The 15,047-nt window shown below is 42.2% G+C and overlaps 1 protein-coding gene across 1 annotated transcript; it reads left to right on the top strand.

Annotated features, from left to right (window-relative positions):
• The first annotated feature begins 3,255 nt into the window (after window positions 1-3,255).
• gng7 (guanine nucleotide binding protein (G protein), gamma 7) lies at window positions 3,256-10,922 on the top strand. Its single transcript, XM_070841970.1, has 4 exons — window positions 3,256-3,330; window positions 6,259-6,395; window positions 7,600-7,715; window positions 7,967-10,922. Exons 3-4 carry the CDS (start codon window positions 7,635-7,637, stop codon window positions 8,090-8,092), a joined length of 207 nt encoding a protein of 68 aa, XP_070698071.1. The 5' UTR covers window positions 3,256-3,330; window positions 6,259-6,395; window positions 7,600-7,634; the 3' UTR covers window positions 8,093-10,922.
• The last annotated feature ends 4,125 nt before the right edge of the window (window positions 10,923-15,047 follow it).

Genomic DNA, 15,047 nt, shown 5'->3' with positions numbered 1-15,047 from the left:
TCCCAGAGGATGAATCCTCATGACTTACAGTATGCATTCTCCTGGTGTTTCTTCGAATGCCATATTTGTAGGTTTGAGTTAAATGTCTCTGAACTTTGGTACGGAAATTCATGTTCATCTCAGGATCCCTTTGGTGACCCACTAACTCTTCCCCCTAACAGGTCAGAATTTCAATTTGTCCCTTTTCCTATGACTAAATACCTGCAAAAATTATGCCACTCCCATCAGCATCAATTGTAGTTTGTGTTTAATGCAAATGCTGAAAATTACAAAAGTAAAAGTACAAATTATTTACGAGCAAAACTGTACTTACAGTATCAAAAGTACTCATTATGCAGACAGAAAGTACTTCAAATTTGTACTTCAACTCAGTAGGTTACTTGAGTAAATGAGCTTAGTTTACATTCCAACACTGCTTGCTAACACACTAAACTAAGACGGTAAACATAACACAACATTATACCTGCTGAACTTAGCATCAGCACGTTAGCATTTCCATTATGTGCGCATTGATGTTAGCATTTAGCTCAAAGCATCACTGTACCTAAGTGGAGCTGTTAGCACGGCTGTGGACTAATTATCTTCTGTCTGGGTGTGAACTGCGAGTATAACACACACACACACATTTTTGTCTTTCTATCTTTGTGAGGACATTCATTGATGTAATTTCATTCTCTAGCCCCTTACCCAAACCTTAACCATCACAACTAAATGTCTAACCCCAACCTTTACCTTAACCTAATTCTAACCTTAACCTTAAAACCAAGGCTTAACCCTCAAATGGCCCCTTGAAATTGTGAGGACCTGGCAAAATGTCCTCACAACATGGGTGTAAAACCATTCGTTCTCTTAACTATACAAAGACACACACACACAGAAGGAGAGGGAGAGAGATGCTGGATTCATAGTCTCCCACTCGTCCTCTCTCTCTTCTCTCTTAACCCTCCAACATCTGCTCGGGGATGCTGTGCCCAGCGCGGTTGCCATGGAGACGGCGTGACGTTGACAACGGTTGTCGCATCAGTGTGTGGTGTGACCCTGGTGGGCATGGAGATGTGTTACGACAGGCAGAGGTCTCCCAGGCTGCTGCTGGAGTGTGAAACAAGGGAGAAAGACGAAAACCCTCACCCCTCCCAGGCCAGTGTGGCAACCCCTCTGTTGGATCTTAAAGGGATGATGCTTTTTGTCCACAAACACACACATGCACACACACACACCAGTGCTTTGACACATGTGGGGGATTCTGTGCATGAGGTCGAAGATAAGCAGCGCACACAGGGCAGCTCAGAACATAACATAAAAAAAAGGGTCTGAGTGGGTGGGTTGGTGGGGGAGCCACCTCTGTCGGCCTGGGAGCATCTTACTTTTAGCTGTGAGTCATGGACTTTCACGGCTAATGTCTTAGAAAATGAAGAGCTCTGCTGTAATCCACTGTAACCGTACTGCCTCCTCCACAACACACACACACACAGGGAGGGGGGAGGATACAGTCAGAGAAATGGAAGAAGGAAGTGAGACAAATGAAGGAGGGATAAGGAGAAAAAGGTCTAAAAGGTGAGGAAATGAGAGTGAAATGTATAGGCATCAGCATAATTTCACACATCACTGGAAATGAGGCCAATGCGGTACTCTGTGAGAGTTATAAATAGCTCTCCTGTGGCTATAATAAGTAGCTAGAAAAGGTTTCCATGCTGCCACGAAGGCGATATGGGTGAGTGTGCATCAAAGCAGCGTTATTGCAAGACTGGCTGTGCCTACATCTCCATCTCTGTCAGCATCACCAGGGTTTTGTGGCTAAAAAACAAAGATCTAATGTAAAAATAAGACGCTATCCTACACATCAGACCTTTTGTCCCCTTCACTGCAGAGCAAGCCGTCCACATTCAGCCAATAATCATGCAGCAGATGCAGCACTTTCAGCTCTGTGTGGAGGAGTGGACTACAGCTCGGTGGAAACGGAGGATGAGTGTTTGGGCCTGCCAGGAATAGAAGGAGCGGCCCACAACCTCCCTGGAGAGGACGAGAACCACAGCCGGGGCAATGGCGCCATCGTGTGGCAGCACAGCGCAGTGGACTCTGGAGAAGAGCCATTTTTAGTGTGGTAAACAGATCCAGATGTGCATGACAGAGGCAAAATACACAACTTGCAGGTTAGATAAAAAGGGAGTTGAGTTGAGGTCATGGTAGAGTTGTGAAATATATTTTATTTCATTCAAAGCTTGCAGCAGAAAAGAGGCCAGGGCAGTTTACTTTATTGGAGCACTGACAGTAGTCCAACAATATAGTGAATTTTGACAATATAGTATTCATGCACTACAGTCCTCCATACATGCACAAATATGATATCTATTTTTGTTTTACCCTCAGTTATTTCTCCTCAGAGAAGAGGGTTATAAAGGGAAATGCAGATTTGTAAACTTTAATATCTCAGTAACTTGTTTCTAAATGCATTTAGGGTTCTTATGACCACATATTGTAATCATAAGAATTAAATAGTTTGTATGGCAGTATGTTAGAATAGGCATAACATGATTTAAATCTGAAAATATATCTGAAATATATCTTTTTGCACCACTCAAAATTGATTATGCATTATTTTTAAAAGGTTTCATCTATAAAATAAAAGGCTTCTTTTTTTTAATTGTATATACAATGAAAATATTCAGGTAACTTCTATGGCAACCTGTTTCATTAGTACAATGGGGCCAACATCTAATATTATTAAAAGATAAAAAAGATTTGAGATTAGATTTGCTGGTGGGAAGATAAAACCATTCAACCAGTGTCCAAAAAAAGAAGTTTTTAAGGGATCCACTGGGATATTGTTTGACTTCGTTGTTAGATGAAGATATTTTCTAAATTCATTTTGAATGGGGCTTTCATCATGCAAGTGTTACTCAGTCTACAGTTCAAAATATCCACCAAAATGTCCAAACTTACAGTCTTCATGGGTCCTGAATGACCAACCCCAACAAAATAGGTGACTTACAGCCAAATATTTCTTTCTTTAATCGACCAAAATTGGAAAATAAATCCTCTCTAACTCTTCTAGTTTATAGGTTGGGCGATCTGTGTGAATTTGTGAGAATGTTTGTTTGGGAGCCCCTGGGTTAAAGGTGCTGTCACCAGATCAGATGGAGGGAGCGAGAATGAGAGAGGGAGGAAAGGAGGAAGGGATGGGATGGAGGGGGGGGGGGGGTAGAGGAGTGGACAGACACTGGTAGCGGAGGGGGAGGCGTTTGGCTCGGTGAAGACGGGGAGTGAACGAGCAGAGAGGGTGAGAAACCAGCGGATCTGGCCCTTTAAATCACCAATACAGCGCTTTCGGAGGTGAGTTTGGAGATATTCGGCTATTTTTCTCCCTGTGTATAATAATTGTAACGCGTCTGTGCGCTTCTGCAACCCCGGCTTCTCGTCACCGAGGGCGGCTGCAGCGGAGAGGGGCTACATCGGTGTCACGAATCCGGTTTTTCCCAGCCCTTTGCCGGCAGAGAGGGTGGGGAGGACCGGGGACAGGGTCAGTGGAAGATTTCCTACAGCTCGGCTGGACTCTGAGGACGCACAAGCCACCGTATCCAAAAACCTCTGGATTTTATATGCTGAAGTAGGCCGTATGCCGATCGATTTGAATAATTGCGGAACATAAAGGCATGCGCTCCGGTCTTGTGCCCATTGTCGCTGGATGGGTTCAAATTGGCTGCTGGAGCCTGCCTCCCTCTAAACATGTCACCACCCTGCTCCCACGGCTAACAATCAGGGCCTATTTGAAGACCTGAAGCGGTCTAGTCTGGTCTGCACTTGGGAAAATATCTCTGGCTTTGATATGTGCACAAGGTCTGCCTGTGCTTGCGCGCCTGTGCGTATGCGTGTGTATGTATGTGTATGTGTGTGTGTGTGTGTGTGTGTGTGTGTGTGTGTGTGTGTGTGCGTGCGTATGTGTGTGTGGAGTGTGGAATAGCCATGGGAGAGAGAGGACATGCTGTTCTATCCATCAAAATGCCCGCATTGTGTTTCCACACGGTAGAGCAGCGAGCAGGCCCTATAGCGGAGGACATGGCTGCGAACTGCAGGCCTGATCAGCGCTCAGGAGCTGCTGGGATCAATAAGGATTGATGCATTTTTGCGCGTCTTGAGAGCGGCTGTAGGCTCGCTGGCTCTCTGGCTGGCTGGCTGACTGACTGGGGCCTGTCCAGCTCTGGTGATGTTTCTGGTCCAGGCCAATACAAATGACCAGCTTACTGTAAAGGTTTAGCTTCTTGTGCGTCGGCTTTACAAGACAACATTTTCAATCTTGGGGGGGTGGGGGTTGGGGGGGGGGCGTGGGAGGAGAGAGGTTTGGCTGTGGAGGGGCAGACATTCAAATTTGTGCTTGTTTTTAGGGGTCTTTCTCACAGTGGGGAATGCGCTATAGCAGAAAGTTTGAAAAATCAACAGGCTGAAGGAATCACAGCACAAGGTTTTCTAACATCAGTGAAGTGTGAAGAAAGTGACGGATGCAGCCTTAATCGCATTGTCCCCCGCGTGCTGTTGTTGCTTATTGAGAGAATATGAAGTCTCACATTTCCCAGCAAAACCATCATTTGTGTTGGAGTGTTCACTTTTAAAAACACAGAGGGTCTAGTGTGTGAAAGGTGCAACAGCAAAGAGGATAAAAGCTCCATCACTGTTCTGTTGAAAGGAGTTAAAGCTGAGCCCATATAGGGGTTTGACAGCAAAATAAGAGCACATGCAAAAGCTATTCCTTCTGTAAGCTTATAGGTTTCATTTTTCTGTTGTGACTGGTGTTGATTTAACTCTGTGGTAGTTTTCCTGCCTGTAGTGTGTGTTGTTTACTTGGTTTACTCTAAGGAGCTGTTGTTGTTTGTCGTCGATATTCTTCTGTTGGCTCTCAGTGATGCTGCATTCGGGGGGGATTTACGGACACTTGTCAATCTTTGACAGATAAAATGAAACGATTTCTGTACTTTTTTACTATTAAAAGCATCGTTTCATTGCTATCAATTATGTCGATAATTGTACTGATTGTCAAAATAAGAACTAAGTATCTGCAGTATCAACACACCCACTCATAGTCTCCTTGGGATTGATTTAACCCAGTGCAATGTCGACAAAAACAAGTTTGCATGTGCGTGAGAGAGAACAAACAGAAGAAGCACAGCCCAAACCACTCCAATGTGGGGGCAGGTTGCCTTTAAGGGTCTAGTTGGCTTGTTGGGATTAGGATTTAGGCTCAGATCAGGGTTAAGATTAGAATTAGGATTTAGAAATTAGGATTGGTTGTGGGTTAATCAATAAATGTCTTCACAAGTATTATAATAATACAAATGTGTGTGCGGGGACAGAAAAAGAGAGAAAATTTCCTCAGGTGTTACAAAATAAGTCTATATGCTCCCTCCTTTCCCTCAAACATACACACACACACATGCACATGCACATGCACATGCACATGCACATGCACATGCAGGCACACACACACACACACACACACAAGCCCTAATTACAGACATGAATCTCTGAGCTACTCCACAGTAGGAGTAATTAAAGCAGGAGTCTCCTCCCGGGAGAGAGGGCGACAGACAGAGAGACAGAGTGAGAGACACAGTCGTAACACACTCCTGGTGATGTATATGAGGAGCGAGGTGTGTTTTAATCATATGCTCCAGTGGAGGAACTTCCACGCTGTGCTAATAGAAGTGTAAAAGACAGAAAGTGGAGATTTATGGACGTTTCTTAAATGAGGAAATGAGGGAAAAGGACCTGAGCATCCTTTTAGGATCAGCAAATGCAGGAATGTCTCACCATCTGATCGATTAAATGGCATTACTGGTGCTCTGTGAAGAAGAAAAACGATATTGTAATATGAATGATTAGGCAGATGATGACAGTATGATGACAACGACTGTGATGCAAATTCCACAATCATGAGCTTTTTTTCTATTGAAATGTGAAAACTTGAACTACATTTTACTTTGGCACTTTCCAAAGCAAATTGTGTGCTAGTTATTCAAAGTTATTCACACTCAGAAGTGCTGTTTCAATTCAGATTCACTCTTAAACAACAACATTTCCACCAATATTGATCCGTGAAGCTAAATGTGAAATATTAAAGTCAAGGATCCGAGGCATCAAACATTTTTAGAAGCTCAGGTATACAAAACCTCTGATGGAAACTAACATTCTGAAACGTATAAAATGTTTGCCTGTCTGTAACCTGGCTTTGTAAGCAGCCATCTCACATGTTCTCCTTGTTTTTCACAGAGACACGCCAATGTGAGCTCAGCTGCCGTCCAGCTCTGTCGTTTTGACTTGGCAACTGTCCCTGCACTGCTCGGATCGCCCTCTCCATCCAGTCCCGTCTGTGTTCAGAGAGAGTCCTGTCGCCCACCATCAGTCAGGTAACACTCTCTTATCTCTGTGTATTTATCTATGAGCGCGACAACATGCTGAAAGCTTCAATACAATTTAGCATGAATGAAAAACGTAGATCTATTAATCCAACAAATATTGTTTGAATTCTCTTTCAATCCTCCAAGTGTGTTTTGATCAAGAAACTGTCATATTCTTCTCATCACTCGTGTTGCACCAACATGTAGTCACCTCACTGTGGTGCTAAAACTCTACAACTGAGCCCATATGTCCCCTGAGTGAAGCTTTTGATGACTTAAAGAGACTTATCAGCTCATAAATCAATGTGGTATAAAAGCAATGTCCATAAACAATGTGCCAGTAAGCCCAGAAGCTAAAATAAATTATAATTAAATTGTTGGCTGCACATCGTGCGGGATAACTCTGTGTAGAGCAAACTATTGCAGAACTGTTGAGGAAGAAAAAGGTTCACAAAGGTTGATTTTGCGATATCAAGAAAATGCATATTTGGCTCCAGTGCAGACAGCAGTGGATTTAGCAACAGTTAAACTTAAACTTAACACTTAAACTGTCAGAAATTAATTTTCTCAGTTTCAATTTTCTCATGGAAAAATATCTCATTGCAAATAAGACTAAAAAATTATCAAAAATAATCATTAACTTTGATGCATTTTAATGTTTGGGTGTAGTTGGTCATGGCAAAGTCTTTTATGAGCTGTTGGGTATTGTAATCTATAACAATCAATGTCAGCTTTCATGTACATGAAGTAGTGTGAAACGTTCAATATCTCCCTCTGAAATGTACTTACGTAGAAGTATAAAGTAACTTACAATTCAAATGCTCATCATTCGTTCATTGATTCATCAAAACTGTATTTACTGTAAGTGCAGTACCAGGCTAAATGTATGTAGTTACACCACCAACAACTGGACCGACGACAACTACTCTTTTAAGTTATCTTTTATAAAATACTGTATACATGCACATGCAATATATTTACACTTTAATTGTAAATTGCCAAGCTTTAACTCAGATTTCACGTTTATGTCACCTGGATAATTCACCTGGACACAAATCAAAGCATTATTGAAATCTTACTGTTCTGTACATTCAACACTATGTTCCAAAGTCAGTTTTCCTCTCCCTGCCTATCCACCCAAGGCGTGCCAGCATATTTGATGAAATCATCCATCGGTGTAAACGTTTTCTTCCTTTCTCTTTCCTTCATTCAGTTTTCTCCAGTGTTGGTGTATTCTGATGGATCAGTATGTCTACCACTAATAATATCGCCCAGGCCAGGAAACTGGTGGAACAGCTGAGGATTGAGGCAGGGATTGAACGCATTAAGGTAGGAAGTCATTTACTGCCATGTTTGTGTGTGTGTGTGTGTAATTATTCACCCACCTCTGACCGTTCTCTCCTTACACGCCTCTCTTTCACCCCCTTTTCTCCTGTCCTCCATCTTCCTCCATCATCGTCCTCTTTTCTTTTTCCCCCAATTTGTCCAATTTCTCTCCACATGCCCCTTCCCATTCAAATCCCTCACCTTCTTCTCTCTCCCCCTACTGCCTTCCCTCATCTCCCCCTCTCTCCTGTCAGGTGTCAAAGGCAGCAGCAGACCTGATGAGTTACTGTGAGCAGCACGCTCGTAGCGACCCTCTGCTGGTTGGGGTTCCCACCTCCGAAAACCCTTTCAAGGACAAGAAACCCTGCATCATCCTATAGCTGTGCTACTCTCCCCCTACCCTCACACACACACATTCACATACACTCATGCAGACACACACTCACACATACGCTTTCAGCACTTAAATTGATCCCCAGACACACACACACACACACACACATGCAAACACACACTTCAAGCAGGACATCTAACGTACACACACATTCTCATAGAAACGCACACACTCCCAAAATAGCCACTCTGGAAAAGCGCCATACCCCGGAGCCACAGCTAGGGAGCAGTGGCTGAGATCAGTATATCACTGAGTATGATCCAAGGTGCTTTGGTAATATTCATATATGCTGGTAAATTAACTCCAAGTGTCAGCTTAACTTGAAAAGGGATTTGGACATTAATAATCAGTAGGAAACCAGGATTTTTTTCCTTCTTTTGTCTTGAAATAAGGGGTTGGGTAAAGGATGGACAGCAGTGGCAAAGGCACGGAGTGGGAGGATGCATGTGGGCAACAGAAATGCTCGGTAGGCGCTCCTGCCAACCGTGCCAAACACGACCTGGTGCCCCATTAAAATGCTCCGTAAATGCTTTTTTGAGGCAGTTAAAAAGGTCTGAGAGCTTTGCGCTCCAACCTGCCTGTGCTAAATCAAGTCATTTTGGAGCAAGTGGCTGAAGCCTTTGCCTTTATCGGGCCAGCATGTTCCCACTCAAACCTGTTTCAACAGACCTTCTCTGCCTGTGGCCTCACTTTGGCCGTCTGCAGCCTTTGGCCAAACCTCCAGCTGTGCCAACCTGTACAGAAAGTCGTCTCTAGATGCTGATCTGCTGTCACCGATTCCACTGCAGTTCGTTATGGCTGCTGTTGGTTTAAAAATCGATGTCTAAGCTGACTCCAGATCTGCGCCTATGAGAGGAAAATAGTGAACTGCTCTACACAGAACTCAAGCTATTAACCCTGGACGTTTACGCATTTTTCTTAAGAAATACTTGTTCTTGAACTCAATGTACGTTTTGATATTTTGTTGAAGCATTACTTAACAGATACGATAATACTGTACATTTTCTTTTGATTGTTTTGCTTTGACATAGGTGTTGCCCCTGGCTGATCAGGTTCCTGTTCCTGTCTGACATTAACTGCTAATGAAACGACAGGGGATCTGGTTGTGAGCCAGGGGTAATACCTAACTAGATACCTGCTAGGATCTTAAACAAAGGTTTCTACTGTACATCAAGCCTCCCTGTGCTTTACCTTGAGAGAGGGCGAGGTCGCTGACTGACCACACCTGAGAATCAGTCTGCGAGGACGACAAGGCTGGAGGAGAAAACCCAAACCTAAAAGTAAAAGTGAAGGTATTCCAAAAAGTAAGCTTTCCCTGTCCTGCCTTTTGTGCTTACGTTTGAATCTATAAATTGGCAGTTTAAAAGAAGGAAAGGAAGAGATATATTGCATTAGATAGTGCAAAGATGGAGATGCTTGCTTTGTTTGCCTCTGCAGCAGAGAAGGGCAATACGTCTTGTTTTAATGCATAATAATTCTGGCTAAATATGACCTGGCTTTACCAATCTGTAAAGTTTCCAGTCTCAGAGCTTGCTTCAACATAAGCCAAACTGGTCAGGGACTGGATCGGTAAGAGCCAGTAACTTCCCTCTCGGTTTCCTCTTTCTTCCTCACCTCCACAATGCTCCTCCTCTCTGACAAACCAAACTTGATTGTAAAAACTGAAGATGAAGTGGGAAAAAAATGAAGTCAAGAGAAACAAACTAAGTGTATAAACTTTCGTTCAGACGTGCAGAAGTGATAAGTTAAAGAGTAGCTGTTTTGGGTTTATTTTTGAGTTTCTTCTTTCTATGGAGTCCATGGAACCTGGTCAGTTGAGTATTACCCTGTACAGTGTTTGTAAGATACAAAATCTAAAACACAGAATTCCCCTCTGTGGATGTTGGATTTTTTTAGTACTACTTATTCTGTTCTGTCAGTCAGGATCATGTCTATCTTCATTTATTATAGGTTTTTTTTTCATTCAGCTGTTAGAGGCTTTCGATAGCGGAGGATGGTTTTAACTACAGCTACAAATACAAACACCTGATGTGGATATATAGAAATACCTGATAGAAACAAAAGCCCTGTTAGCTTTAGGATCATATCCTGTTAGAGGATGAATCAACATCGGACCTCATTCCAGTGGCAAAAACCAACCTCCAGATCTATCCTTCAACACCAGAGCAGCCCACGCTTTTTTCTCAAGTGTTGGTTTCGGTGGGCGACAGGCAACTAGGACAACACACATGCACATTTTACACACTCTCTCTTGCAGTTGTTTCTTTAGGTGAGAAAGGTTCTGTAAGGTCAGGCATTGAGAGCTGATTTTGACGGTTAATTCCTGAAAGAAAGGAGCTTTGTGTCATCATATTTACGTTTGAGCCTTTTGCAGAGGCTTTTGTCTGGAGTAACATACAGTGACAGAGCAGGGTGGAGTCATTTAGACAAGACTTGTGTCTGCTGATGGACTGCCAGGGGAGTTGAACCCACTGCTTTTCTCTTCTCTAACCACTAGGTCAATATGAGCCACCTGCTACACTCACTTTTGGGAGTTTTTGTGGAGGTGGTGAGAGGCGAGCAGTTGATTGTGTCTTGATGGGTCTACTCATCTGTATTGGAGTGTGCACACACCGTTTGAAAAGCAGACAGCCAGCTGGGAACAACTTGCAAAGAATACCCACTTTGAAAAATGCTCTAATGTTGTACAGTATTTAGTACAACAAGTGTTGTTTTCTTTATACAAGAAAGAGGTGTCGGTAGGCTGTTGTTGTTACATTTAGACAGAGCCACACTGGCTGCTTGCCCCTGTTTCCAGTCTGTATGCTAAGCTAACTCGCATCTGGCTTTAGCTTTTTATGCACCACAGAGACATGAGAGAGATACTGTATCTTCTCTTCTGACTCTCAGCAAGAAAGCAAATAAGCATATTTCCTAAAGAGTGAAAACTATTTCTTTTAAAGATACTTTTTAATTCACGACAAGATTAAATTCCTAATTAACATCGCTGCTTGTGATGGTTCCTGATACAGAGCCCTGCTTCATCTGTCGCTTGCCTTTGTTCCTACCAGAGACGTTCTCAAAGTACAGAAGAGAGCAGGAGCTGGAGAAAGGCCATAGAGAAAGGCTGAAGTGTGCATATGTGTGCATGTGTGGGGGAGTCAGGTGCTACTGTTTGGTAGCTAAAAAGGATGATTTGGCAGAGCAGTGGGTGGAGAAGAGAAAGCAGGGGTGCACACATGTGGGTGTGTGTGTATGTGTGTGTGAGTCTTCTGTGTGCAACACACAGTGTAAGAACACACAGTGCCTCCGGTGCTGCAGAGTGTCACATAGTAATGTTACAGTACCGCAGCCCTGCAATTCCAGGTCAGGGTGAGTCTGACCGGGGGAGAGGTCATGTGACACTGTGTGAGTCAGAACAGCATTTATGGCCTCCACTCACGCTTTTTATCACTCAGAGGCAAGTGGGCACACTTTGGAGAGGAGCAGAGAAGAATTCTGTCTCAAGCTAAAAATTGTTCAGTTGCAGTGTGGAAAGCTATTTTTGATGTGATGACCACTGGTAACCCCAATAGGATTCACAAAGCTGACAAATTCACTCTGTGACAGAATTTCTTTTTCTGTTTAGCTCCAGGGCAGCACGGTGGTGCGGTGGTTAGTGCTCACAGCAAGAAGGTCCCAGGTTCATATCCAGGTTTGAACCTGGGGTCTGTCTGTGTGGAGTCTCCATGTTCTCCCCGTGCTTGTGTGGGTTCTCTCCGGGTACTCCGGCCTCCTCCCAAAGACATGCAGGTTAGGTTAATTGGTGACTCTAAAGTGCCCGTAGGTGTGAGTGTGAGTGAATTGTTGTCTGTATGTGCTGGCCTTGTGATTGACTGGCAACCAGTCCAGGGTGTACCCCGCCTCTCGCCCAAAGTCACCTGGAAGTGGCTCCAGTCCCTGACCCTGAGGGATAAGCAGTATAGATAATGGATGGATGGATGGCTACATTATATCAGCTGTGGTTTCTTTTCACCACTCTTTTAAGCCTTATAGACTGAAAGGAATAGTTTGATATTTTGGGCAACATGCTCATTTGCTTTTTGCAGAGAGTTAGAAGAGAGGATCCGTACCACTCTCACATCTGTCAGTTCAATATGAAGGTAAATCCAGCAGCTGGTTAGCTTAGCTTAGCTTGAATAATGCAAACAGGGACAAACAGATTCACCTAACAGAAAATCCACCTAACAGCACCTCTACAGGCAACAATTTTACAATCTCCAGTAAAAAACACAATTGGTCTTTTTTAGACTTCGGTTCGAAAGCAAATAAACAAGGTATGATGTGTTAATTAGTGAGGTCTGGAGGGTCTGGTTGGCGAATTTTGTTACCTTCGGGTTAGTTCCACTAGCTTCTGTAACTCAATGCAATCTCTCATTCAGCATTTCTTACATCAGCCTCTTTAAGAAATCAAAAATCTTCGTGATTCTGCGAGCACAGAAAAAACTTGGTTTTGTCCACTCGTTTTTGTCAACTCATTATCGCTCTCTTCTGGAGTCATTTTTTCAACTTTCTACTTCTACTTCTTTCTCTGCTGCCTAACAAATACGAACGTAGCCACATGACATACTGTTGAGAAAGGCTCTGTTCCAAGCTTTTTCCAAGGATTTTTTTGCTTTTAGCAGTGTTACAAAAGTCAGTGGGATTTTGATTGAGTTTTTCTTATTAATGAATTAGAACCCTGTTTGTCATGTTATACAGAGCTAAGCTAGCTGTTTCCCCTTGTTTCCAGTCTTAATGCTAAGCTAACCAGTTACTGGCTGTAGCTTCATACTTAGCAAACAGACATGAAAAGTAATATTGATCTTCTCATCAAACTCTCAGTTAATCCATTAAAAGCATTTCCCACAATTGTCAAATTATTCCTTTAGATTAAATAAATTCCTTTACTTAACTTATAGAGATAATTGAAGAGATTGTTATACCTGATTTAGGCTGATATGAATGGTGATCTTTCATAAAGATACAAATAAGGAACTATTTGAAGAAATATATTAACTAAACAAACAGCAGTGACAAGTAGGAAGTACCTGAGAATTTTCTTCCTCAGACCTGAATTATTATATGATCGAGGAAATAATTGATCCATTGTTAGTCTTTATGAAAGGCAGGTCTTTGTAATTTCTTTGCAAGCAGCTAAAACTTTACAGCTAAAGTAAAAGAGGATTACAACTGCGAAAGATTCACACATGAAATAAGCATGCATACATATCAGCACACACACGTGCACACACTGATGTTGTCCTGAAGATGTCTGACAGATGCTATTTTTTACCTTTTTTTTTTTTTTCAATCATTCCATAGTTGGTTGGGCTTACAATCAGAGACGGCCGACCAAAATGGCTGGTTTGGCTGACAGTTTGTCTGACTGGTTGATTGTTAGTTTGCCTTATAGTGGCGTATATTGTGTTGATGCTGGTCTTGGGGTTATCAGATCAACAGAACGAACAGTGTTGAAGTAGAACACATGGCTCGAGATGGAAATCCACTGGTGTTTTGACACAAAGCGAGCCCGGTGAAATTAATTTCTGGTCAGGTGGGGAGAGTTGAGGCTCCTCACTGGTGGACTCTGAAATTAAACGTCACTGAGAAGGCTCAGAGCCCTTCCCGAGACTCATCTTTTGTGTTCTGATCTCCTGTGTATGCATACAGTATATGTATCTTTTTGCCTTGATTGATTATGAAGAAAATATATCTATTTTTTGTAACTGTTCTCTGATGTGCCATAACTCATGTTTTCTTGCACACTGTTAATATTTTGTGGATATTGCTGTTAAAAAGATGATATTGAGAAGTAGATAACATTAATAAAAAGATGATATAATAACACATGCACTTGTTTAATCTTTTTTTTGCAATGCTGGTGGTAAGGCTCGTACTAAAATAACTAAAATATTTAAAATACCACTGGAAAACATGCCATAAAAACAGACATTTTAAGAGGACATAGTAGGAGGTATACTGTCCCCTGTCACCTCTATGCTGATGATTCACAGCTGTACCTCAAACTAAAATCCAGGGATTCCCTAAATCCTCTCCTGGAAATATTTCTAGGTCATTAAAGGCTGTTTTCCATCAGCAAAACAGTAATAAAACTGAGGTGTTATCTCAGGTCCCTGTAGCTCCAGAAGCCATTTTGCTCATGAACAAGGCTACTTTACTCCATATGTGAAGTCACATTAAAAAAACTGAGTGTGATATTTGATTCTGAGTTTTGTCATGACAAACAAAAAAGAAAATAGTTTCGATTAGTTAAGAACAATTTCCAAACTCAAGCCAATACTATTTCTACATGATATGGATAAAGCCATTCATTCCTTCATGGCTGGATTATTTCCACTCCCTATATCTAGGCCTTACCCTAACTTCATTAACACACCATGCCATTTCATTCATGGTTCCTAGATGATGGCTCCTAATGAATTTGGTGGTCCTCTGACTTTCTATCTAGTGTCACCAGAAGGTTTACAAATGCAAACATGATTGTTGTAGCATTTGGCAAACACGAATATCCCCTTCAGAATGAATCGCTACAACTTCAGCGATACCTTAACTTTTCCTCCTGTGCCCTCAATCTGGTCAAATTTCAACTTGTTTAGGTATTTATGAGGAAAACACCTCCAAATGGCATTCCCATCAGCCTCAGCTGTACATTGTGTTGACTGCGAAGTAGAACTTAAATAGGGCATAAATAGTAAATATTATACGTGCTAAAAATCACTATGCATTGACAAAATAGCACCATATTCATTAAACTTGGATTTAATTTTATTAATTATGTAGGGCTTCCATACTTGTTAGGTTTTCTAGCACTTCCATATTAGTTAGTGTCAAGTTGGATATATTAACTAAAAGTTACAATAGCTCTAGTATTATATGAGCACAGCATTAGTACAGCTTACAGAGCTGTCCACCAGCATGGC

Source organism: Pempheris klunzingeri, chromosome 13, assembly GCF_042242105.1.
Source record: "Pempheris klunzingeri isolate RE-2024b chromosome 13, fPemKlu1.hap1, whole genome shotgun sequence".
In the NCBI taxonomy this organism is placed as follows: Eukaryota; Metazoa; Chordata; class Actinopteri; order Acropomatiformes; family Pempheridae; genus Pempheris; species Pempheris klunzingeri.
The sequence above is the reverse complement of the archived record's forward strand: the minus strand, read 5'-3'. Positions and strand labels throughout refer to the sequence as shown.